This window comes from Triturus cristatus, chromosome 8 (assembly GCF_964204655.1).
Source record: "Triturus cristatus chromosome 8, aTriCri1.1, whole genome shotgun sequence".
Classification (NCBI taxonomy): Eukaryota; Metazoa; Chordata; class Amphibia; order Caudata; family Salamandridae; genus Triturus; species Triturus cristatus.
In genome coordinates, this window is record NC_140591.1 from 811062597 (window position 1) to 811090293 (window position 27697).

General features: G+C 45.9%; 1 protein-coding gene across 1 annotated transcript in view; it reads left to right on the top strand.

Moving 5' to 3' along the window:
- The window catches only part of PCCA (propionyl-CoA carboxylase subunit alpha), a 2516110-nt gene that overhangs the window by 2444342 nt on the left and 44071 nt on the right, over positions 1-27697 (top strand). The window contains exon 23 of the mRNA XM_085622263.1: positions 25952-26029. Within this exon, the coding sequence (XP_085478389.1) occupies positions 25952-26029 (78 nt within the window). The remainder of the gene's footprint in view (positions 1-25951; positions 26030-27697) is intronic.

Below are 27697 nucleotides of genomic sequence, written 5' to 3' on the forward strand. Positions count from 1 at the left end.
ACACTCACATACCCACTCATGCACCCACTTATAGACCCACTCGGACTCACACACCCACTTAGAGACCCACTCAGAGACTCATGTGCCCACTCACATACCAACTCAGACACTCACACACCCAGTTGCATAGCCACACAAAAACTCATACACCCTCTCACAAACCCACTCGGACACTCATGCACCCACTCTTAGACCCACTGAGAGACTTATACACCCAGTGACAGACCCACTGAGAGACTAATGCACCCAGTTAAAGAGCCAGCCAAAGTCTCATATACCCACTCAGAGACCTACTCAGTCATGCACCCACTAACTGACCCACTCAAAGACTGATGCAACCACTAACAGACCCACTCAGAGACACATGCACCCACTCACAGACCCAAACAGAGATATATGTACCCCTTAGATACCCAATCACAGTCATGCACCCACTCACATACCCACAGAGAGACTAATGCACCAACTAACAGATCTACTTAGACAGTGATGCACCCAGTCACACACCCACTTAAACACTGATGCATCCACTCACAGAGCCATTGAGACCGTTTTACACCCTCTGAGAGAACAATGCACAGACTCAAGCACCCACTCAGAAACTCAGTCAGAGACTTGTGCACCCACTCACAGATCCTCCCAGACACTAATACACTTATGCAGAGATCCACTGATACCGCTGTGGATCCACTCAGTCACAGATTCACTCAGAGACTGATGCACCCAGTCAGAGATCCAGTCAAACACTTTTACATCCACTCAGAGACTTATGCACCCACTCACACACTCATGGACCTGCTCACAGAACCACTGAAACAGTCATGCATCTACTAACAGACCAATTCAGAGACTCCTGCACCCAATGATAGTCAGTGAAAGACTCATAAAGCCACTCAGGCTCAATCACCCACTCACAGATCGACTCAGAAACTCATGTACCAGCTCATATACCTACTCAAACACTCACACCCATTGATGCTCTGACTCAGAGATGCACTCAAAGAATGATACACACTCTCAGAGACCAAATAAAACATTGACAGACCCGCTGAGACACCTAGTGAGACATTGATGCCCTCAGTCATTGGCCACTTAGACATTGATGCAACCACTCAGAGACCAACTTAGACACTGACATGTCATTTTAGAGACCCACTCAGATACTCACAAGCCTAGTCAGACACTAATGCATCCAGTCACAGACCTATGTAGACACTCATGTATCCACTCACAAATCCACACAGGTACTCCTACACTCACAAATGCAGTAAGTCACTCATGCACCCACTCACAGACTCACTCGGAGACTTATGCACCCAATCACAGATCCACTGAGACACTCATGCACCCATTCACAGACCCACTGAGACACTCACACAGTTAGTTACAGAACCACCCATAGATTGATGCACCCACTCACAGATCCACTGAAATACTTATAAAGTGAACTATCAAAGGACAAAAATGTGTCCGATATAAAAAGTATAAAGTTGTTGTAAAAAGGAGAAACTTTTAGTTCATGGAAATCAGAGGTAGAATGTTCCATACTAGAACACCCAACGCCGGAAACAACGACATCACCCCTTCGCAAGACCTCTGCAACTCCCTCGCCTCCTACTTCCACAACAAGATCGCGGACATACACTACAGCTTCAGCACTCAACCGACGCACGCCACGACCGCAGCATCGCCACCCACCACCACCCTCCGCGCCTGGACCCCGGTCAACACCGAAGAAACCGTCCACACGATGAACTCCATCCACTCCGGATCTCCGACCGACCCCTGCCCTCACCACGTCTTCAACAAAGCCGACGCGGTCATCGCACCCCACCTGCGGGACATCATCAACACCTCATTCGACACCGCCACCTTCCCCGAGAGCTGGAAGCACGCCGAACTCAGCGCTCTACTGAAGAAACCTACAGCAGACCCCACCGAACTCAAGAATTACCGCCCCATCTCTCTACTCCCGTTTCCAGCCAAAGTCATTGAGAAGACCGTCAACAAACAGCTGGCCACCTTCCTCGAGACGAATGGATCCCTCGACCCATCGCAGTCCGGATTCCGGGCCAACCACAGCACCGAGACCGCCCTCATCGCCGCCACTGACGACATCCGAACCCTGATGGACAACGGGGAAACAGCGGCCCTCATCCTCCTAGACCTCTCCGCGGCTTTCGACACGGTCTGCCACCGCACCCTAGTGCAGCGCCTCAGCAACGTCGGAATCCAGGAGAAGGCGCTGGAATGGATCGTCTCCTTTCTCGACGGAAGAACACAAAGAGTCCGCCTACCACCGTACAAGTCAGAGGCCACCAAAGTCATCTGCGGCGTCCCTCAAGGATCCTCACTGAGCCCGACTCTCTTCAACGTCTACATGAGCCCCCTCGCGGCCATCGCACGCCAACACAACCTCAACATAATCTCCTACGCCGACGACACCCAGCTGATCCTCTCCCTGACCAACGACCCCGCCGCCGCCAGAGCCAACCTGCACGAAGGGATGAGAGAGGTAGCCGAGTGGATGACGACGAGCCGCCTGAAGCTGAACACAGATAAGACGGAGGTCCTCATCCTGGGCTCCTCGCCCTCCGCCTGGGACGACTCCTGGTGGCCCCCCGCCCTGGGCACCGCACCCAAACCGACGGACCACGCACGCAACCTGGGTTTCATCTTGGACTCCTCCCTCTCCATGACCAGGCAAGTCAACGCCGTCTCCTCGTCGTGCTTCAACATCCTGCGCATGCTTCGGAAGATCTTCTGGTGGATCCCCACAGAGACCAGGAAGACCGTCACCCAGGCCCTCGTCACCAGCCGAATGGACTACGGCAACGCACTCTATGCCGGAACCACCGCCAAGATCCAGAAGAGACTCCAGCGCATCCAGAACGCCTCAGCCAGACTCATCCTCGACATCCCACGACACAGCCACATCTCCGGACACCTAAGAGACCTGCACTGGCTCCCGGTCAACAAGAGAATCACCTTCCGCCTCCTTGCCCACGCACACAAAGCTCTCCACGACCAAGGCCCGAGCTACCTCAACAACCGAATCAACTTCTACGCCCCCAAACGCCACCTCCGATCCGCCAGCCACGCCCTCGCCGCCATCCCACGCATCCGCAGAGCCACTACAGGAGGAAGGTCCTTCTCCTACCTGGCCGCCAAGACCTGGAACTCCCTCCCGGCCGACCTGCGCCTGACCCAAGACCACCTCTCCTTCAGGAAGAAGCTCAAGACCTGGCTGTTCGAGCAGTAGTGGCACCCCCCCCCCCCCCCCCCCCCAAGCGCCTCGAGACCCTACGGGTAGGTAGTGCGCTCTATAAATGTCTTTGATTGATTGATTGATTGATAGAGTAATTCACAACTTGTTAGCACCTATGAAGAAGTATAAAAGAAGAACACAAGCAATCAGACAAAGGAGGTTACAGGGACATTATAGTTGGGAATTACCTTTTTTTTTTAAACTTAGAAATACACTGAAAAAAACAAAGGTTACAGGGACGTCATACTTAGGATATGAAATTTTAAAAAATGTAGAAATTCACTGAAAAAAACAAAGGTTACAGGGATGTTATAGTTAGACTCAGGTTTCACCGTACAAAACCAGTAAAATTCAGAAGTTATAGTTAGATTATGACCTCACATATTACATCACTCATGACATCTCAAATAACATCACTGATGACATCCACAGAATTACTGATGAACCTTCTCACACCTCATAGAACCTTTCATACACTCACTTCCACACAACCATTCACAGACCCATACCAGTATTTACACAACCACTCATTGATTCATAGTTCTGCGCACACATCTACTCACTGACCCATGCAGCCACTCATGCACCCACCCACTCACTAATGCAGCCACTGACATATCCACTCATGCACCCACTTACACAGTCAGATACTCATAGAATTACACTCCGAGGCACTCATTCATACAGTTAATCACACAGCCACTTACTCAGCCATACAGGTACACACACACACCCACTCACTCATACAGACACTAACACGTACTCACTCACTTATACAGTCACTGACACAAGCACACACTCGCCCATATAACCACTTGCACATTCACTCACCCATACAGTCACTCATATAGCCCATCATTCACCTGTACTGCCTTTCACATACCCAGTTACTCACCCATATAACACTGACACATCCACTCACTCACCCACACAGCTATACACATACTCGCTCACCTCACACACTCACTAACCCATACAGCCACTGACTCACTCCTCCACACAGGCTGTCACACACACCTCACCCACCCACCCACACAGATACTCAGTCAACCATCCAGGTACTCAGACTTCCAATCACTCATCCATACAGACAGTCACGTACCCACTCTCACACACCCATACAGCCACTTAAACACCAACTCACAGTGATAGACATTCACACATCCTGTCACGCACCCACACATTTACTGAGATACCTGATCACTCGCTTACAAAGTTAGTCACACATCCACTGAATCAACCATACTGACACTCATACACCCACTAATTCACCAATGCACTGTGGGACATATATTTAACACTCATAAACTTAAAAGAAAAAACACTCACAGTCACTGGATGATGTCATCAGTGACATCACCAGTGATATTGAGATCCCATCAGTGATTTCACTGACCATGGCATGAGTGATGTAATGTGTGAGGTCATAAGCAGTGCATTTCAGGGGTGCAAGTTATAGTTAGCTCAGCTAACTATAACTTCTGAATTTCACTGGTTTTGTAAGAGTAAAACCTGAGTCTGGCTACAACATTCCTGTAACCTTATATATCAACCAGTCCCGTCATAGGCAAAATGACAGGCATAGACTTCCATGAGTATTGAAGCAGGAAAGGGTTTATTTACAGAGAAAAGGCCACAACACGTTTCGACGGCAAGTCACCTTTGTCACAACGACGGGCATCACAATAGGAAACCATTAAATGCCAAGTTACTCAAGCGGTTGTCATGGCAACCTTGTAGACATAGAAGTGTAAACCAAATAAAATTACATTTCCATCAAAATAAATTTCAGAATACTTTGCATATATTACGTGGGCATAGATACACATTATCAAAGAAAAAAGGGTAACAAACATAATAAAACAAATATATTCGTGCCCAAATACCTGATCTGAAAAACAGACTGTTAATTATGCCAGATCTCTCTTCTTGGTAACGATATATACATCCTAGTGATACTTCTCAAAATAATAGCAGTACATTTAACAGAATGCAGAGTCAGTTTACCCAATTTGATTTACAATGTTATTCAGTTTCTTACCCGCTAGAGACAAGAAATACAATTATTATATAATATAAAAGAATAACTTGCACCACACAGTGCAAACTGATAAATATGCATAAATGATGCAACAGCATGATACATCAATGAATATATCCATAAATTGGAACTGTATTAAGAGTTGAACCCTAGCAAGTGGAGGCCCAGTGGGCAGTAATAAATGACTTTTTCTATATGATTATAATATCAAGATATCTAAGAAGCGGGCAGTTTAGGTTATCTCAATAGCATAGTAAGAACTAAGCATTCTAAACTAGTAAAAACAGAGAGAAAAATGAAAAGGAAAGATTTGGTATTATATATTCACAAGTAACTCGGAAATAAAAAAGAAATGACAAAAGTGAGCCTGAAGTAAAAACGGAGAGCTGGGTAGGAAGCAGGACAAGCAGAGTGGACTATAGGTGTACGGACAGAGCTTCATCAGCATTCATACCATGTGGTATTTTCGTGTTGAAGAGAATGATGTATTTAGATTCAAGTCTTCGGCGTGCTAGTTGTCTATTCCCTCCTCTAGGATTTTTAGGAACAGTGTCTATCACAAAATAGGAAAGATCACTAGCATTCCCTCCATGGTGTTGGTTGATATGTCTCGCTACTGGGTAATTAGGGTCATCATTGCTGATGGCCCTCAGATGTTGCAGAATACGAACATGTGCAGGGTGGATGGTGCTCCCTATATAGCGTTTATTGCACGTGCATTGCAGCATATAGACTGCAAATTCACTTTTACACGTGAAAGTTCCCCTTATAATAAAGGGAGAGTGTCTCAATGGGGTATTGATTTCTTTAGTATTGGTGCCATGCCGACAGGCTTTGCATTTAGCACATTTGGTAAAGCCCTTATTGGTTTTAAGCCAATCTGTGCCTTTGCTGATACTGGGGGCATTGCGCACAAGCTCTTGGCGCATCGATTTAGCTCGCCTGAAGGAAATGGGAGGTATTCTTGGTACTTTTTATCCGAGAATGGGGTCGCTGCGCACAATTTGCCAGTGTTTATATAGCATTTTGCATAGAGTGCCATTTTAGGTGTTAAAACCTGTTATAAGTCTCCGAGTCCCTATATCGTAGGTTTTCTTTTTTTCTCCTTTATCTTTTTTTGGTGTATCAGATAAATTGCTACTTTTAGTTTTGGGGAACAATAGTTCTTCCCTTGTGGTATTTTTAGGTCTCGCCTGGCGAACGCAGCGCGAAGCGCTGCTGTAGCCAGCGAGATCTATTGTTGCTGACTTGCCTCGGAAGGGGGACAGGAGATGTGCACGCGCAGGCTTTTGGCGGATTTGAGTTGGTGTACGCGCCTACAGCCACGCGGCGTGCACATCTCCTGTCCCTCTTCCCTCGCAAGCCAGCATTTAGTTTCACTTTCGACATATGGAGAATCCCACTCACCCGGTCTGCGGGGGAATCCTTCTGAACGGCGGCTTCCGGAGCACTCCAGCTCCACTACTGCCAGCACGACGCGGGGCTCTCTCCTTATGCATGGGAGCCCCGCACTGCTATCTGCCGCTCTTCCCCCGGGCCCCCTCCTGGGACCCGGGACTTCAGCTACCACACCGGCTGCACGCGAAAGTGACAGGTACTGCGCATGCGCAGGCAGCCCTCGCCCTCCCAGGTCTCCTCCCCAGCCCGGAGCTGCTTTCTGTTTTGCTTGTTTTCCCAGTCACAAGCATTTGGAAAAACGATAGGTCAATGTCAACGCGAGAACTCGAGTCGGCGGCTGGTGCGAAATTGAACCAGGGCCCCCGGCGCTCCACCCTGTCCCTAATTTCCCCCCATTTCTAATTTGTTAATAGCTACCAGGAACGTACCTGGATCGGGAGGGCGATTGCGGCTCTGGCTCTCCTTTGGAAAGGCGCTCCTTTATTCAAATCCTGGCAAAGCGGGAGTCATTCAGAGGTAACATCAAGGCCACAGAATGTTTAACAACAATTAGAACAAATGCATATTTAAGAAAACAATGAAATACGCGGACATATGAGTTATACATAGTGCATAGGAACTGAATGTACAGCAGAAAAAAGGAAGTGATGAAGTCACAAGAGGCAAATGAAGATGATAATTTTGTTTCATCCTCTTGGAGGAAGCAGTGGAGGGGGAGATGAGAAAGAGAAGCACAAGAGTTGAGAGGAGAAAGCAGGGAAACTTTTGTTAGATACTAAAAATGTCATTAGAAAAAAGTGTTTTGAACTGAGTAGTGTTTAGAGGAGAAGACAAAGCGCGTTTAGATGGAGTCAAAATAATAATATATTTCTATTATAAAGAACGTGTTGCAGGTGTCCAACACACGACAGAATTGTATCGACCATTGAAGGATGACAGGTGGAACCGCATCTGTCTCCGATGGAATCGTGACCTCTGGATAGCTCATAATTCCCCTTTTCTGTCAGTGTTTGCTTAACTCACTGAGCTATCTTAGTTTAGAGAGGGGTGAATGCTGCATGTGAACTGTTAAAGGCTGTCATTGAATGAAACGATTTAATGGGCTGCCTGCCAGATGGAAGCGAAAAGCAGCTTCATGCTTTTGATATATATGGCCGGCTTTACAAAAAGCAGGATGGAGGGGATAAATCGAGGCCAGGAAGAGTTACCCGAAGGTCAAAAAGCTTCAGCTGGATAAAAAGGGCAAAGAAGAGGCGGTAATGGAAAGTGAACGAGTGACTCCAGGAATGCCAGGTTAAAGTCATGAGTGCGCATTTACGCGAGTTTGAGCTATTGACATTGCAAATAACAATGCCTATTGGCATTGTCATTTACAATGCCAATAGCTTTAACTCGTGTAACTGCGAGACCTATTGCATTGCAAATGCTTGTTAGCTTTGGCGTTAGCTTTACCTAAGGTGCTGGCACTATACCCTCTAGATTTTAGCCTATCAAAAAGTGTATTAGTGGCATTAGTCAAGCTGCTCTCTGTGCTGCAGTTGCGCTTCATCCGAAGGCACTCTGCGTAGGGGATACTTTCCTTCAATTTGGTAGGATGGAAGCTACTGAAGTGTATAATTGAGTTACCTGATGTGGGCTTTCTGTAAGTTCTGGTTTGGATTTTTCTGTCTTCGATATAAACCTCAAGATCTAGGAATTGAATACAAGAGGTGCTGGTATGACAGGTAAGGTTCAAAGAGTTTTCATTGATCTCGTTGGCAAAGGTAAGGACTGATTCTTCTGTACCTTGCCACAAAATAAAAAGGTCATCTATGTATCTAGCATATAAAAAAAAAACAAAGGTTACATGGACGTTCTAGTTAGGCTCAGATTTGACTCGTAAAAAAAACAGAGAAATTCATCAGGTACAGTTAGCTTAGTTAATTATAACTCATGCCCCCTGCAATGCACTGCTTATGACCTCACATATTACATCACTCATGACATGGTCAGTGACCTCACTCATGACATCACTGATGACATTTCAGATGACATCACTGATGAAATAATCCAGTGACTGTGTGTTTTTTGCGGGGGTGCGAGTTATAGTTAGCTCAGCTATGCAGATGAGTTAGTCAGGACGTTTTGAAAATGAGGGATGAAGGTGAGTTAAAGTCCAACTGGAGGGCCCCAGTCCAATACCTTTTAATTGCTACCCACCATTTGGAGCAGTTTAAATTAAAACGGTACAGAACAGTTCAGTTTTAAAACAATTTCTGAGGTGCAATTCATTTGACCCTGCTCCCTAGCTTTGAGGCAGTGCACTCCCCATTCGTGGGTCATGGAATCCCATCGATCTTCCTCCGCGTTTCAGACGTTTGAAGGTTTGTTATGTAATAAAATGTGCCTTTGTAAAAACATACTTCTGTGAGTACTTGGTACGTGTTGTTTTTTTGGTAGATATCCTGTTGATTTTCCTCAGTTGATGTTGTTGACAGTACAGAGGATTTTGAACGTAATCTTCACTTCCACTGGAACCCAGTATAAAACTTTCGAACCTGGTTTGATATGCTCACAAATTGATTTGGCACCTTACTGGACAGGGAGGCTTTCATGTCAAGGGGTGTGCTATTCTAGTGTTGCAGATCTTAGAGAAACTCAGAGAAAATCATCATTCTGGGATCCTGATATCTGTACAGTAATTTAAACGTGTTCCCTTTAATGAAGATGATGCTGTAGTGGTACACTTGGATGCATTCCACTAGCTTCTCAGGAACTGTAATGGACATGCTCTGTGATAACAACAGGCTATTTGGAGAGAAAGCCGACCCCCCCTGTCTGGAACTCTTCATCAACTTTACAGTACCACTTGCTCACTGGAACTCTCCAGCAAGACATTTCCACTAACAGTACAGAAAATGGTGAGGCTATTCCAGAGCAAAGCAGACCCGGCAAAGACATGCTTCACAGCTGATTCAGTTGCCCCAAAAAGGCATCACTCATTTTGGGGGCAGTGGTGGATCTAGGAGACACCAGCAGTAGCAGAGCCAGTCTCTGCCAATGTATATTGGCTCTGCTGCCTCTAAACAGACTCCCCACTCTTACACCATTATGTTTTGGTAGGATCGCCCACTTTTACACCAGTGGGTAAACGATCACAGTGGATTGCTTGGTCATTCAGCTAATCCACAAGGGCAATGCACTACTCTTCCTGTCCCTCTGTCTGGGCTGCCCTCCTTCCTTCAGGACATGCTGTCTGGCTCACTCCTTTGTTTTGGAAGCAGAAATCCTCTCCCTATTGAGCAAAGGAGCCATAGAATTGGAGCCGCTGGAAGAAAGATCTACAGCATATTAATCTCTTTGGGCTGGATGTATCGAGCCTTTTTACCGTTCACAAACAGGCGATTCTCAGAATCGTCCCGTTTGCGAACGGTAAACAGCCTTTTGGGATGTACCATCCCACAAGGCCATCACAAAATAAGGAATCGCAAAATTTACGATTCCCTATTTTGCAAATGCATTTAAGGAATCGCAAATTGCGATTCCTTAAATGCAATTCTGGAAGCACCAGGAATTTGCCATTTGGCATTAAGGAAACGCAAATTACCACCAACTCCAAGTTGGTGGTAATTTGCGAATTCCTAGAACAATTCACTTTTTTTAATTTTTCAAAGTGCCATGTGGTGCACATGGATGCCCATGCTCTTTATCAACCTGTTGGAGCTCATTCCACTTGAGCTATGGCAGCAACTACTGCTTTGTCACGTGGAGTCCCACTTATTGACATTGGCCAGGTGGCCACGTGGGCATCTATGCACACGTTCACCAGAGATTATTGCCTGGATAGTGAAGTCCAGGGACTTTCTGGTGTGAACTTCGTTTGCAGACCCTCCTCCGGGGTTGGGATTGCTGGGGTATCTATTCTAAGGTAAGGAATCTATAACTAACTGTCTCTTTCAGATGAACAAGCGAATTATCTTCGGTGAGGATAAGAGACGTAGGTTAGTTATAGATTCCTTATTGCTCCACCCATCCTCCCTGCTCTGTAAACTAACTTCTAGGGAGGATAGGGACTCCCTTAAAGGGCCCTAGTCGTGGTGCACCAGTGGTTAGTGTCTTTCATGGCTCTGCGCTTCTAGCTTGGAAAGTTGTGTCAGAACTGAGGTCAGCGCATAGGGCAGGCGTCTAAGTAGGCACCCCAATGTCATCCCAGCGAACACTATGCCGACGACCGACACGCAGTGGTACTGCTAAGAAAAATTATCTGGATCCAGTCTGAAGCCCTGGAGGTACATCTACGGTAAGGAATCTATAATAACCTATGTCTCTTACAGATACATTGTTACCAAATGTAAGAAACTTGTTCTTCGAGATGCTGACCATGAGCCACTTTTTGATGGCCCTGAATGAAGGAGATTGATAGGCATTCCTGGGTTTCCAGGACACCTAGTTCCTGCCCATGGGATTCCAACACTAATATTTCATGGTCCTGATATTCAAGCTGATGACTGCACGACACTGCTTTCAAATGTGCTGGCAGTCGTGACTGCTTCTGTTTGATAATTAAGAGTCAATGGATTTCCATACTTGGATGACCAGCAAGTGAAATCAGAGTTATCAGCACTGGTCGAGGAATACCTTAAGTGCAAAATGATTTGCTTCAACAGCTTGAATCTTACTATCAACGCAAAGTCTCACCTCACTTCTCTTCAGAGGTGAATCCTTAAAAAAGTGATGCTGGACATGACCCACATGAAGGTTTTCCTCCTTGAACAATTCTGGAAGTGATTCTGAGGATCCAGGCTCGAACATGGAAGCTGATTCTGCACTTCTTACATTTGGTTGGCGTCAAAGCCTAATGTGTCCTGCTAGTACTACATCACAGGTGATGAATGAGGTCCCTGCAATGGCGCTTGAGAAAAAAGTGGCTCCAGCATCATGGCAGCCTCTCAGCTCCGCTACCTATCTTCAGCCCAGTTCACACAGATATTCACTGGTGTATAGACCCCTCCAGGTGGGTCATCTTTTCAGCCCTCTTCAGGCACAGGCTATCATATGCATATGTGAGTGTTCAATTATAGGTGTGCCAGTATTTGCACACACCCATAGAAGGTCCTCATGCCTGTACCCTCTCACCTACATAGCTCTCCACTTCTGACTTCGAGTCAGATCACCCTCCCAAGTCATTGGACCACGTGCACTCACACAATGAAACTACCGCAGCCCCACACAATTTCTGCTTCTATCTCTTTTCTCAAGACGTGGCTAGATTCCTTGGCATGGAAGTGGCCTCTCTTACATCTACTGAGGCTGTAATACCACAGTAGATGTAAGCAAGCTGTCCAAAGTGCAACTGCATTGAGATCTCGCCTCATAGTAATCCGCAATGGATCATTTGCCAAACCATCAATGCCATCAATTCACAAAACGTAAAGCATAAATAAGGTGTATAAATATTTGATCATATTGCGGGCCAGTGAATAAACCTGTGCGAATCTGTGATAGCGGATATTTTTTTTTCCGTGTAGTTAGTATTCAGGGCTTGCAAAGTGTATCTGAGGCAAGAGATCTGTCCGTTGACTTGCAGACCATTTAACTAGCCTTTGCTTGTCTTCTAGGTGCTGTAAATGCATGGGGCATTTCGGGTTGTCTTTGCCATTGCGTGTGTTTGCGTGGAGAATAACATGACGTGAAGCAGTACAGTATCCGCAGATGAGCTCGGGGGTCAGCTATGGGAACTTTATCAAGCGATGCTTTGTGTCTGGGTGAGAGCTCGTCGCCATTTGCTGTTTTTGTTTCCTTTTCCAAAAAGCATAAAGAGCTCTCTTAATTCAGGCACCTGCTTCATAAATATAACCGCATTAAGGAATCTAATTGAGGGATTTTCACTTTTATAGAACAATCAGCAGGGGTGATATCGATCTTTTCTGGGGTTTTTTTTTTTTTTACAGCCAGCTTCCATGCGCCATAAGGTGATACTGTAGCGGGACCCGTAAGCCTTCTGTCTAATTTGGCAGAAAACCACGGCAAGAGAACAAAAGAAGGTTCCCATTCCATAAGCAAACACCACCCATCCCTTCCTCATTCCCTCTTCCACCCCAGGGAGACGTGTGTGTTTTTAGCTGCATGCAAGGATTTGATGCTTACTGGTGCATTGAAACAGTTGCTATTAAGAAAAAAACCAGGAAACGGTTCTCTGTTAATTGCTGAAAACGTTCGGAAGTCCTTCATGTGCCGCCTCCACCCAGCAGATGCTGCGCATTAATTGGCCTGGGCAGGCCTGACCCGGGCTTCCTTGCAGCCGGCCCAGTTTTCCAGGCAGAGGGTTTGAAGAGCTTATTTTATTATTTTGTGGAACCTGAGGTGCGCGGTGGCGCCGCCTACCCGCGGTGTGCAATTTCCCAGGGTCGTGCACGGTGCCAAACCTGTGTTTCTCTGGTAATGTACGAGGAGCAGGTGCGCCTGAAAGCCATCCATCAGGCGCTAATTTTCTTCATCCCGACACTCTGACTGATGAACCTGTCCATTCTATGGATGTTTAGCACAGTACCAAGCCATATGCCCCTGGCACGGGTTTCCATGCCCTCGCTTCAGTTGACGGAGGGGATCGGTGGTAGGGTGAGGTGAATCCATCTAAATCCGCTCGAAGATTCTCGCCTATGCTTTTCTGACGGTTGTTCCTGAAGAGATAAAAAAAGACTAGAATTTACAACTTTGCCGACATTTCCAAATGTATTTCTCATGTTTCTCCAAATTCTTATTAAATCCAAATGTGAGCCTGTTTTTGTGTCCCTTCTGTTCAAAGCAGACCATGCATTGCCCATTATAAGGCTCTCCCCTCTGTGGGTAGACCACAGCTGCTACTGTAAATCTCATCCAGTAACTGTATCGCCCCCATTTTGTGACTCTGAAGGATGAAATTGAGAAATGGAACAGTGTGCAGCCATCCTTGATGTCTCCAATTTTAGGCCTTGGCACTTCATTTTCATGCTTTTATTCCAAATCAGATAACAAAGGGCGCAATAGCACTTTCTGTGGAAAGGCATGGGTACACCAAGCTCATTTTAAAACTTTCTCTGCCTCCCCGCCCCTCAACTCGGTCAGTGTTTAATTTGCATCAGAGGTTGTAGGGTCTCTTTTTTTGGGGACCTGAACTTATTTTTCATCATCAGAGTGTGGCCCAGATCAAGAAAAAGAAAGGCAGAAAGAAGAAACAGAAGTGAAAGCAGTAACAGGGATTAAACAGTAATGAAAAATAACCTGTAAGAATGAGCAAAAGAGATAGGAAGTTTGGGGATTTGAAAGAGACATGAGGAGGAATTCAAGAGTAAACAGCCTTGGTATTCAGCAACCCGGCTTTTGGCAGCACGGGTGACAGATCCCTAAGTAAAACTTTGGCCCGTGCACTTGTGTATTTAGTAATGTATTTATTCACAAATTAAGCTCTCAGGTTTGTCAGCGGTGCCTCGAAAAGACAGATGTATAAAGCAGGTTTTGTGGTTGCACAAGCTTCGATTCGGAGTTTGTGACCATAAAAATGCTTTTTGCAATGTACCATCCTCATTTTAGGAGTCCAGCTTCTAAAATGTGTTTGGAAATGGATAAGCAGTCGCTATTTTGAAGGGATGTGTTATAGGCGTCCCTTCCAAAAAGCAATTCCTATCCGTATTTATTAGTGGTTTAGTATCGAAATAGCGGTTGTATACCATTGAAAAGTTACCGACCCCCCCCCCAAGTTTGAGTGGTAACCCTTCGCAAAAGCAAAGAGGCCCCCTTGAAAGCTTTACCTGCATGTGAATGTAGCAAAAAAAAAAAACAGTTTGTTATGGACTAGGCAGGGGTTCATGGGACCTTTGTCTAACCTGAAACAGACTTTTAAAAAGTTTAAAACCTTTTTTTTTTAAACTCATTCCCATTGACTTGAAGGAAAATAGGCTGCATTAAAAAAATGCATTTAAAAAGCGATAACAGATATGGTAGTCTGCTAACCCCAGCAGTCCACCAGTTCTGTGATGGTCACCGATCTTGATGAGTCACAATTTGAAATCTACCTCATGAGAAATGATGCAGTATGTCGGATAACAACCCAGTATGATTCAGAATTGTGTGAACAGATCCGTTAATACATAGGTTGGTTCATAAAATTCCACACTAATTACTGCTCGCAATTTGCGACCAGTGTTTCGTACATTTGGCCCTGAGTGGGAGTCTGCAGGGAAGGCGAGTAGCGAGCACCACGATTTGGCATGGCTTGTAAATAAGTGAGTGGCCACATGCATCTTTGTGTGAAAAGTGGCCGCAAGACCCTGTGAAGGAGATGAGAGGATTTTGTCATGGTTAACAAGTGGATTAAATCATTAGCACAACAAAGCACAATATAAGCTGGGCTATAAACGTCTCCAGAGACACACTCCTTTGAAAATAAGTCGGACTTGATAGATTTCCATATCATTTATAACTTCCCCTAATTACACTTGCAAGGCTTGCCAGCAAAACTGGGAAATTGGCAGCCTGTATCCATTCTATTAATTTTGCCGACCATGGCAAGCAGCTGCCATCGCTGGGCCCTATTTCCCATCGTTCACAATTAATCACCGACTGGAGATGTCTAAAAACCTCCAGAAAGCTCTATAGCGTGTGACATTCAGGGCTTCTTTAAAACTCTAAGATCCGCTGAGTAAGTGGGCCACGCTCTCCTTCAAGTTGGCGTGTTCCGGTGCGAAGGAAGACGGCTGCCTAACGAGGCCCACTTTGATAATCGGATGCGAACGCGAACCCTGACCCCCGTGTCAAAGGGGAGGACGCAGCAAGCTAGATGAAACCGGCAGGCTCCAAATCTACAAACCTTACACCAATTAGACGTGGAGCAGAGTACATCACTGGTGATTGGGTTTATCAAAGCGACTGGCTGGGCTCGTGACTATTTAGTGAGCCTATCAAGAAGGACGTACTGTCACAACCATTAACCATGTGGTCTAAGTGACACGAACAAACATTGGGCAAATTCTGTCCACTAAGGCTTTTAGCTTCTAAAGCCGTCCACATGGCAGTTTCTTCAACAGTCGCCTCTCTGTTTTCGAAAAGTAAGTTCTTGCAAGCTCTTTTTTTTAAATGTAAATAAAAAATCTGCAGGTAAATAAGAGCAATCATTATCACACAGGCATCGTTTTAAGTTCAAGGGCTGTTCATTTAGGTCTTGGACCATTTAAGTTGAACAGGACTTAATAAATTTAGTTTTTAGTCTGCTGAAAAACGAATGTATATTATTCATTGAGTGGTAGATTTCTGATAGCCCTAATGGGGGTTAGCGTTAAACATAGCACATTTAGCTTTTTGTCAGACTATGGCCTTTAGCCAGGGAAAAAAGGGAGAAAACGTAATTTGTCGTCTGAATATTGTGACCCCCCCCCCCTACTAGTTTATAGGAGTTTACAAAACCCATCTAAAAAAAACTCCATAATTATGCTGTTTAAAAACTTTTATAAGGTGGACCACTAGCCGTTTGGCCTGCTGAAGCTTTGTAGAGGTGTGTGAAGATGTTTCATTCTGTACAAGAAAATGAGGACAATGAAAACGAAAAAACTCTTTTATAAAAATGGGTAAAGCAAACTTCATTAGGCAAACAGACTGCGAAAGTGGGTTGTTTGTATCGCAACAAAGGGCTCTAGAAAATCAAGTACCTGATCGTTTTCTAAGAAAATAGTGTTCAACCTATTCAATGAAACGACTATTTTGTGTTTTTCTTCTTCCAATGAGCATATATTTCCTTGTAAAACAGACATCTTTTGGTGATTTAACAACCTTTTCTCCTCCCAAACTCGTTAACTAGAACAAACCAAAAATATATTTTCATACCATTCTTTGTGGTGTATTGTACTTACATTTATGTAATGCACCATACCCCTGACAAACACAAACACTCTAGCACTTTTGCGGATCGGTAGCACATCACTCCGTGGGATGAGTATCGCTGAAAGGTTGTAAAAATGTAGTGTGGAACATGTGGGAAGCGTTTTGTTGTATGTGATGACCAGAGTTGTGCTCTTCTAATTGTATGTACTGCTCTGCTTGAACGCCAAGTGGAGCAGAAAGGAGTGAGAGAAAGGAGACTTAAGCTTGTATGGCAACGTTAATGCCTAGTTAGAAGGGTGTGTAAATGCATGTGTCGCCTATGTGGGGACTGGTCTGCTGTGGTGTTTGATCATGAGCAGTAGCACTGATCAGGCTGCTGCAAAAATGTAGCTGCTCTTATGTATGGAATGCAGTTAAGGTGTGCGAGATAGTTGCACATGTGGTCCTGTCTACGGTAAGAGAATTTGTTCCTGGTATTGGGTGGGTGGGTGGACGGCTCTTATGATGTAATTAATTAGTGCGTCATGGCAAAAGTTATTAGACTGCCCAACCGAAATTTAGTGAGTTACACATTTATGCAGTGATTTGTGTTACTATCGACGAGTTTTCTGTACTTATTTACACCAAGAAAGTACTATTTTCTGTGGCTCCTCTATGAATTTCACCTCACGGGCAGCGTGGATGGGGAAGCTGCTGGGCTGATCCATAACATCGCAGTGCATGTGCCTGCTGATCATAGTCACTCATCCCTTATGTTTGCTATACACACCTGTATTGCATGTTTAGACACTGCTGTGCCATTCCCCATTTATTTACAAGGCAAGAGAGGAGCTGCTAACTAATTTGACATGCTGTCTTAGATGGCAGAAACCTACTGATGTTGTAATCGGGAAGGTGGACATCAAACTCAGAGCCCCCTGGCATAAGGGAAATCTCTCTTTGTACTTGCCATTGATCATAACCAAGTGATCCAATTAACCTGGCTTTGGAGTATAACATTAGGGCAAGAGATGACGCTGCTGTCCTGCCTAATTTTGCCTGGATGGGGTCCACTGTGACAATTGTGTGTTCTGAGTGAACAGCTGAAGATCTGCCAACATCAAACCTGAAACATGAGATATCATGAAATTCAAGTGGGTGGATGGTAAATTTCCCTTTTATTGGATACTTCTTTCTACAGATTTCCCATCTACCAGGAGTCAGACTGGATCTCAAAACTTTATTGTTTATATGGAGCCAGAACAACTTCAGTTGCAGATCAGTCTGTGTTTCACCAGATCTGATAGAGACTTCTAGCCACAGAGTCCTTACCTTCGAATTTCCCCAGGAGTCAGACTGGATCCGGAAGATTTTTCGTGAGCAGTATCCCTGCGCCCCAGTAGGTGACATCAGTCGGCTCCACGGGCATGAACGTCAGCATAGGACATCACGTTACGGTACCTATATAGGCGCCGCCCAGACACTCTGATGTCAGTTACTTTCTTTCCACGCCAGCCAGCGCTGACCCGGAGAAGAGCTACCCCTCGGTTGTATTTTACAGACTTTCTTTGATGTTTTTGTCGTTAATTTTTGAGGTTAACCTCCTAGAGTGTCAAGTAATGTCTTTGCGCAAGTCTGATTATAAACCCTGTGACACCTGTCACCAACCAACGTTGGTGACAGACCCGCATCTTGTTTGTCTGTGGTGTCGAAAGGGCAACCACCACACCAGGAAATGTTCCGATTGCCGGGCCATGGCTACGAAGGCTTTGAGGGAATGGTCCCTAAAGCTGCTAGCAGCCCAACATGCGACTCCGGGGAAGTCTAGATCCCAGTCGAGGGGAAGGTCCCAGCATCGTACGTGTAGCCTGAAGTCCTCCTCGTCCCATTAGAAATACTCAGGTAGGAGGTACATAAAGAAGAAGAAGTCAAAGCGCTCTTCAACTTATCGTCGGCTGTCGAGACGATTGCTCCTCGGTGTTCTAGGCCTTGTTCCCCGGAAACTGCACGTGACCCGACTCCGCACCTCCCCAAATGTTCAAAGGCTGTAGCAACCCCCGCCCATTTGAAAGAGTTTCATGAGGCCATGAGCCTTATATACGGGCTGCCTCAGGGGCAAGGCCCTATTCGGTACTGCGGATCCAGCTCCATTGAAGCTTCAGGGACCCATTTAAAAAAAATCTTTTTATTTTATTAGGTATATCAGTGCATAACAATACATCACAAATACAGGTCAGTGTGATTGCCCCCCCACACACACACTTTCCCACTTGTACAGCACCTGGTCCATCTGAGGGTTACACATTCCTCAAATATGTCCGGCTATCATTCCCAGCACCCTTCTATAGCCATCCAACCCTGTTCCTCCCCCATCTTCCGTAGTCTTTCTTTTCACCTCATGTTGACAGCCCTCTATATTTCGCCCAGTTCTCCCAAACTTTATTCCACATGGACCCATTCTTGGATCTGGAACGACGCCAGTCATTCCATCTCAAACTTCCCTGGTGCTGGTCCTGATGCCGATGCTCCCGTTCTTCCTGTGGCGTCATTCACGAGGAGCCTTGCCTTATTTTTATCAGCCAGGCCTCGGGGAAGACTGGGAGAAGTCGCTGGACCCTTTAGAATACCATCCCTATCAGCAAGAACAGTGAGTGGACTGGTGTTAGGACCTGTGTGAGGCCAGCGGCCTGGATATATCTCCAGATGCTGGTCTGCTCTCTTCCCCTACCATTGCTATGGAGGACGGAGCTTCTATTGCAATGGTGGTGTGTAAGGCGGCTGAGGTCCTTGACCTTCAGCTGCCCATGATGGCAGTCAAGACTAATCTCTTGACAGAGGTCCTGCAACCCAGAATCTCTATGTCAGAACCCTTACTCCCATTCAATGATGCCCTTTCAGATGTCATGTTGGGTACCTGGTCCAAACTTATCACAGGGGCTCCTGTGAATAGGATGATTGCCCGCCGCCATTGACCCGCTCCTGGGGACCCAAACTTAATCATGCAACACCCAATCCCAGAGCGATTGGTGGTCCAAGCCTCCACCTCCCAAGGCACTTTCCCTACCACTCCCCAGATAGGGAAGAGGGTGGACTTGTTTGGGAAGAAGATCTTTTCGTAAGCTAGCCTGGCATTGCGATCCTTGAACATTAAATGCCTTTTGGGCCATTATTCCTACACTTTCTTGGATACTGTTGCGCAGGTGCTGCCACAGCCCCCGGCGGAGGCCCAAGCCTAACTCTCCCAAGCTGTCACTGATGAGAGAGACTCGGAAAACTTCACTATTCTATACGGACTCGATGTGACCGACAAGCTAGGCAGATTAGTTTCCACGACAGTGACCCTTAAGCACCACACCTCGCTGAGGATGACTGGCTTTTCTGGGAATGTGCAAGTTTCTCTTATGTACATGCTCTTCAAGGGCACCCGTCTCTTTAGGGATGAGGCGGATTCTGTGCTCGAGGGCTTTAAGGATTCTTGTGCTACGGCCAGGTCCATAGGCCTCTCTGCTACCCCACGTCCACCGTACTCTGCCTTTCATTCCTTTCGTGGCAACGGAAGGGGCATCCAGCTTTACCAGTTCCTGCCCAGCCACCATGCTGTGCAGGCTCCCCAGCCTCTGCGTTTCCTCGTGGGTCAGGTGACCAGCGGTCTGGTCAGTCTGCCACCTCCCCTACTGCAATTGCCTCCAAACCCTCTGAGTCTGTCCCTTTACTACCATGGCACCCAGTTGACGGCAGGATTTGCCATCATCTGCCCCACTGGCAGTCCGTAACATCGGATGGGGGGGGGGTTTGCAGATTGTCTGAAGGGGCTACTCCCTTCCCTTCAAAACTACCCCTCACCTCATGCCACCCTCTCCCACCGACTGACAGGATCATCTGTCCCTTCTCCGCGAAGAGGTCTCGGCTCCATGGCAGAGGGAGCCATAGAGAGGGTTTTGGTCACAGAAGTAAGCTGTGGTCGTTATTCCCGCTACTTTCTGGTTCCCAAAAAGGACAAGGGCCTTCGCCCTGTCCTCAATCTCTGAACTCTCAAATTCTTCCTCAAAAAGAAGAAATTCAAAATGCTCAAGTTAGCTCATGTCTTGGCTGCCCTAGACCCAGGAGACTGAATGATAGCGTGGGATTTGCAGGATGCTTATTTTCAGATTCCCGTCCTGTCTCTACACTGGCACTGTTTGCGGTGTATGGTAGTCCACATGAATTTTCAGTTCACTGTGCTTCCTTTTGGCCTTAACCAGCGCCCCTTGGGTGTTCACCAAGGTGATGGCGGTGGTTGCAGCTCATCTTGGAAGGTCAGGGGTGCCAGTCTTCTCCTACCTTGACGACTGGCTGCTGAAGCTGGTCTAGCCACAGGCTGCCATCTCCCACCTCCAGACTATGGCGAACCTTCTGCACTCACTAGATTTCACTACCAATGTGCCAAAGTCACACATGACTCCCTCTCAGATGCTCCCTTTCATCGAAGATGTTCTGGACGCAGTGCAGTTTCAGGCTTATCCTCCCTGGTTGTGAGTCCAGGATATTCAGGGTATGATACCAATATTTCAGGCTCTATCCTGGGTTTCGATGAGACGGACTCTGAGGCTGCTGGGCCTCATGACCTCCTGCATCCTGCTGGTGACACATGGCAGATGGCATATGCCAGCTCTGCAGTAGGACCTGAAGTTACAGTGGGCGCTGCATCAGGGGAATCTCTCTGACCTGGTCCAGATCTCGGCGGGAACTACTAACGTTCTGCAGTGGCGGCTAACAAGCTGCGATTGGGTCAGGGGTAGACCCCTCTCCCTTCCCCAACCAGATCTCACAGTAGTGTCAGATGTGTCTCTCCTGGGATGGGGTGGCCATCTTTGAGAGGTGGAGATCAGAGGAGTCTGGTTTCTGACAGAATCCGGACTCCACATAAACAATCTGGAACTCCAGGCGATCCGACTGGCATTGAAAGCCTTTCTACCCTCCATCAAGGGAAGGCTGGTAAAGTGTTCACAGACAAAACCACCACCATGTGGTACTGGAACAAACAGGGCAGGTGGGGTCGTGGATCCTTTGTCAAGAGGCCCTGTGATTCTGGACATGGCTGGAACACCAGGGCATTTCTCTGGTGATTCAACATCTGGCAGGTTCTCTCAATGTCAGATAGGGAAAACTAAGCAGAAGATGCCTAGCGGATCACAAATGGCGTCTCCATCTGTAGGTGTTGCAAGGTCTCTTTCATCTATGGGGAGAGCCTTGGTTTGATCTGTTCGCCACTGCGGAGATCGCGCGATCTCAGTTTTGCACGCTGGAGTTTTACAAGACGGCGCCCGCTAGAGTTTTCAAGGCGGCACTCGCTCAAAGACGCTTTTCGTCTCGAGTGGAGCTCAGTCCTCCTTTATACATTTCCGCCCACACCACTCCCACCCAGAGTTCTCAAGAAGATCAAGAACATCCGGGCCCACATTTGCATTCCCCCACAGAGTGTTGAACATAATGACTTACTTCCTCCCTGAAAGGTCCTTACAGTGTATAATGTATGGTTGTATTGCCTCTAATTGTCATGCATATGCTGATACCATGCTGATTATTGAATGCTTGTATGCCGATGTTTGTTAATAAAAAGTTATATAAAAAAAAAAAAAAAGAACATCCGGACCCACGTTATCATTGTGGCTCCGGGCTGGGCACGGAGAGTCTGGTATCCCGAGCTTCTGAGCAGGGCCATCGTTCCTCTGATCAGGCTGCCCCTTCAGGGGGATCTTCTGTCGCAGCAGTAGAGGAGGGTTCCCCACCCAAACCTTTCCTCTCTCCCCCTTCTTAGGTGGAGATTGAGCGGGGACAGTTGACAGCTTTCAACCTTCCTCCTGAAGCCTGTAATGGCATCTTGTCCGGCAGGCGTCCCTCCACCAAGATGGTGTAAGCCTGCAAAAAATTGTGGCTTGATGTGCAGAAAAATCTGTTGATCCCCTTTATGCCCCTCTTTCTGAGGTTCTGCTTTTCATTCTTTCTCTTGTTCAGCAGGGCTCTGCTCTGGGCACTCTTAATGGCTGCCTATCTGCCATTTCTACTTTCATTGGGGTACCCTCTTTGTTCAAGTTCCCTATTGTACATAGTTTCCTCAAGAGATTCACTAATCTCTTCCCTCCTTCACCATTCATTATGCCTCAGTGGTACCTTAATTAGGTTTTAACTTTTTTGGTATGCGCTCCTTTCGAGCCTCCACCCAATGGTCCCCTCAGGCTTCTTACCTTGAAAACAGCCTTTCTTGTGGCAATTACATCTGACCACAGAGTAAGTGAGCTGCAGGCTTATCATCTAAGCCACCCTACCTCCTAGTCTATCCTGACAAGGTGGTGCTTCGCACCAGTGCCTCATTTCTGCCAAAAGTGGTCACCCCTTTTCATATAGGCCAATCTATCACCTTGTCTACCTTTTATGCTCCTCCACATCCTTCTAAGGAAGAGGAGCGACTCCACCGCCTGGACCCAAAAAGAGCATTGTTGTTCTCCTTTGACTGCACACAAGAGTTCCGGGTGGATGACCAACTCTTTGTGGGGTATGTTGGTGGAAAGAAAGGTCGGGCTCTACAGAAGTGGAACATCTCCAGATTGGATGTGCTCTGCATCAAAATCTGGTACGTACTGGCCAAAAAGCAACCTCCTGAGGTTTGCGGGCTCGTTATTAGGGCTAAAGCATCCACCACTGCGTTAGCAGTTCGGGATATCTGCCCAGCAGCAACGTGACCTTCCCTGCACACGTTCACCAAACATTTCTGACTGGACAGTCAGATCCACAGGGATGGGCACTTTGCCTGGTTGGTCCTGCAGGACTTTCTCGTTTGAAATTGGTTCGCAGACCCTCCTCTGGGGATGGTATTCCCTGGGTATCTAGTCTAAGGTAAGGAATCTGCACCTAGAAGTCTCTAGCAGATGAACAATTTACTTACCTTCGGTAAAGCCTTCTCTGATGGGAACTATATCTAGTCGCAGATTCTTTACCGACCCACCCACCCATCCTCCCTGCTCTGTGAATGGATTTATAGGGACAGGGATGACCCCTTTCAGGCCCCTAGTTTTGACACAATAGTGGTCATTGTTTGTCATGGCTCTGCGCTTCTGAGATGGAACGTTGTGAAAAGTATCTGACGTCAGTGTGCCTTGTTGGAGCCTATATAGATACAGCAACGTCATTTTCGACATGGACAATGCCGATGACATACGCAGAGCCGATCAACACCACCTTTGGGCGTGCTCTTCCAAGTCCAGTCTGAAACCTGGGGAGATTCTCAGGTAAGGAATCTGCAGCTAGATATAGTCACTACCAGATAAGGCTTTACCGAAGGTAAGTAACTTGTTCATTATTGTATTACCCACAAATTATTGGGGTCACGCCCGGTAGACGACAAAATGAAATCAAATCCTTTTTGGAGGGGAAAAAAACTGGCATGGGTCTCTCAGCCTGTCCTACTGAGTTAAGCTCTAGTAGCTGGTAGTGTTTGGGGTCAGAGAATCTGACTTGAAGAATCTCTCATCTGCAGGTAGTACTAACAGAGCCCTGCCACGTACCCCAAAATCAGTATGCACAGTACATACCTTTTTCATATATTGATGTTTGTGGGGGCAAGGAGAGGACAGCTCATGTTTCACACGTGTTTGTTACACGATATTGAATAATGTTCTTGTACAAAATATAGTTATATGTGGAATATTACTGTTAGTTTTCTTCTGACAAGACAAAGCACACAGGGTTACCTCTTCTCTCAGCCATATTTCAGCTGCTACATTCAAGAACATCCCCTGCACCAGAGAATGGAAATGTTTGATCTCTGCTTTGTTTGTATCAGTTGAAGAAACGCTTCATAATAAAGTCCGCTTTATAAACAGTAATCATGTTAGCATACAACCATACCCATATTGTATGTAACATTAAAAACACATTGTGTAACATTAAAAATACATATACAAGCTATCCTATACACTTCAAGATGTGTCTCAACTGTCCTGTTCAGACAGACCTGGGGCCACATTACACAACAGGCGCATTTTCATTCCTTTTTAAAGGTGCGCCAGGAGTAAACAATGAAAATGCACCCTATTACGATGAATGCACTATCCCCAGATCAGCCGCGAACTCTCGCTGCCCCCAGTGCAGCGCACTCTGGTGAAAAGTAGAACGGCTGCTTTACAGCCGTCCTGTGATTCGCAGTGCAGGCGGCAACCCGCCTGCACTTTGAAGGGGGATTAGAGATCCCCTTGCAGGAGGGTGCAGTCAGTGACTACACCCGCCTGCAAAGGGATGTCTGGGGGATCCATGGGACCCAATTTCCCTCTGCCAGGAGGCTGTTCTCAGGGGGCGCACTGATAGTGCGCCCCCTGACAGATTCTTTGCCTCTCTGTCCATTTCTGTAATATGGTGCGGGCGCAGAAGCAAAGGGATTACCTTATTTGTATGGGGCACACCTCAGTGCACAAAAAGGGAACGCCCCCTGCAGATAGCGCTGGCACTTTATGTGCACCAGCGCAATCAATTTTACAGAAGGGGCCGCACAAGTGACTACAGCCCCTTCCGTAATTCCAAAGTGCCCCGGGGGCACGCAAAGCGGGCATAAATGCCAGTTGCGCCCCCAGGGCACTTTCTGTAATACGGCCCTGGTGATTCCATAAGGCGAAGTAAGACAACAGCCTTATGACGCCACCTACTGTTGATGTAATTACTGCATTTTTAAAGTATCTGGGTACGCTGTTGGAGCATTACAAAACCTTGCACCTGGCGCTACTCGCTGCCCCTCTTATAAACTCATTTTTTGCACACACCACAGATGCTAGGATCTGGAGCTCACTCAGTTTTCAGGTTCTTTTTTCTTTGATGTTTGTGATTCCAGGCTTGTTTTCTGCCTCTCTTCGTACGGGTGTACTGCAATGCCTCAACAATTCTCTCTAGACTCGCTGTAAACTTGCCCACTCACCTATGATTTTACGTGATTTTAAGCAAAGATATTTTTTCTTTATGAATACTGCAGGGGACAGGCAAAGTTCTCTCCCTAGGAGAATCTCTGAGGCATAACTCAAAAAGAGAAAACTCCTGGGCAAAATAATTCACAGCATTGTAGCCTTTCCTGATTAGTGACGTTTTGTGCGGAGAGAGAAATTCTAGGTGCGGTCATGTAATATAACTAGTTATGTCTTGCACTTTGAAGCTTCAGACTGTGGTTATAAGTGTTCTATAAAAAAACATTATTATCATTTCTGTCATTATGAATACGTTTTCTTGCATATTCGATGGATTTTGACAACTTCTTACTAGAAAATAGCTGGATTGTTAAACAGTTGTCAATGAAACTGTATTTATCCGATTTGCAGTCCCCAAAAATGGAAAATATTGTATTAAATCACTCAAACAAGTACAATGTTGTGTCATGGAACGTTTTTGTTTTAACTACATCTACTCTTTTTCACTAGGTGGCAGAAGGTCAGGAAATCTGTGTAATTGAAGCTATGAAGATGCAGAACAGTATGACTGCTCTCAAAACTGGCAAGGTACCATATGTTTGTTCTTGAAAAAAGCTAAAAAAAGATTTAGGAAAAGTGCCAAAAACTACCAACTGCAGTTACAAGACATTAATCCATAAAATTGATTAATGCTTAAAAATGCAGTTTTTACATTCAGAGAGTAATCCCTTAGGAATACAGCTCTAATGGAATGCTGCTGGTGTTATAATCTCCTTTAAACCTTAGAACCACTAGGTTTCTAAGGATATTTGAATCGGACTTCTTTGTCAGCATGGTAAACGTGGAAGCCTGTTTTCGTTAGGTCATACACAATTGAACTTCCAGGCTGCTTACAATATGATACAGTTACCCTATCACGTGACATTGCTAGAGGTATTGTTGCTGTAAATAATGGTTTGGCCTGGATGGATTGTCTTCTTTAGGCTGTCCCGGATTCAAGTTGAACAGCACAAAAATATGATGCAGCTGTATAAATAGCTAGGTTTTAAAGGGGGGTATGCAAAATTCACAGAATTTTCTTTTGCTCAATTATGGTAAAATTACACATAAGGACACGAAATGCGAATCTGTCATTTTGTGCAATATTTTACCATGAAATGGTCCTCTCTAAAATTTTTGGTGCAGTGACGCATTTATACAGCCCTCCGAACAACACCTGCTCCCATTCTGTTGTTCCTGTGCGTTTGCGGTAAATTTTTACCAGGAATGGCACATAATTGTGTGAATAATTTCTTGAATTTTGCGTAAGAGGCTGCGCATTAACTGCCACTGAACCATTCATCAAGAAAGTGCAGAGAGGCTGACACCACACGAACAGTCAGATTGTCGATTCTCCCATATTGATTTTTGTATGAATAAAAAAAAAAGGTTTTCTATAGATTTTTGTTGTTGAGGTTCACTCACCAAAGTTCAACCAACCCCTCTTCTGTAAAATGTAAAATGGCCGGATTTCTAGCCAGTAATTTTCATTACAGCAAGTGTCCTAAGAGGTGAAAGATTGCACACTCCACTTAGCATTCTCCTTAATGCCACATGGTACCATCTTACGGAAGTCGTTATTTTCGGATGGGCCAAAATGATCATGGATTCATGTGTGCTTCTCAGTGTGTTTTCTTTTGATAGTTCCAGTATTCTAATTGTTTGCAAGTGCAGGTACTATTGAATAACCAATTCTGTTTCATTAGGCAAGTCACCGTCCTGCTTTCCCAGCTTGCTGGAAAATCCAGTTTTTGCCACAGAGTTGGGAAAAACTTCTTTAAATTAAAGATGCTCCTTTAGCATATAATATTTGTATGTCTTTATGAGCATCCACCCGCAAGCATATGCTCCTCCCTTCAGGTTGTGGCTTTAGCTCTGGTGGCGCCCGGTGCTACAGTCTTTTTTAGCGCTTCACAGTGACCTCCTCCTCGGATTCCCTCACTGCCACTGGCAAAAATGGCCAATATCTCTCCATAGCATCTATCTCACATACATTTAATTTACTTTTAGAGTGCTGGTATTGGCTGGCTTTACTACTCTACTCGGCTTGCCACATAAAATCCATATCTGTTGACCCTCTGCGCTACTTTATGGTGAGTCTAAACTGCAACGATACAAAACTCTGATCCTTCTTTCCAGTAGGAACATTAATCAAAAGAGTTACCTTGATTTTTTTTTTCTTCTTCATGAAAGCTGGACCCACAAGGAACTCTGCAG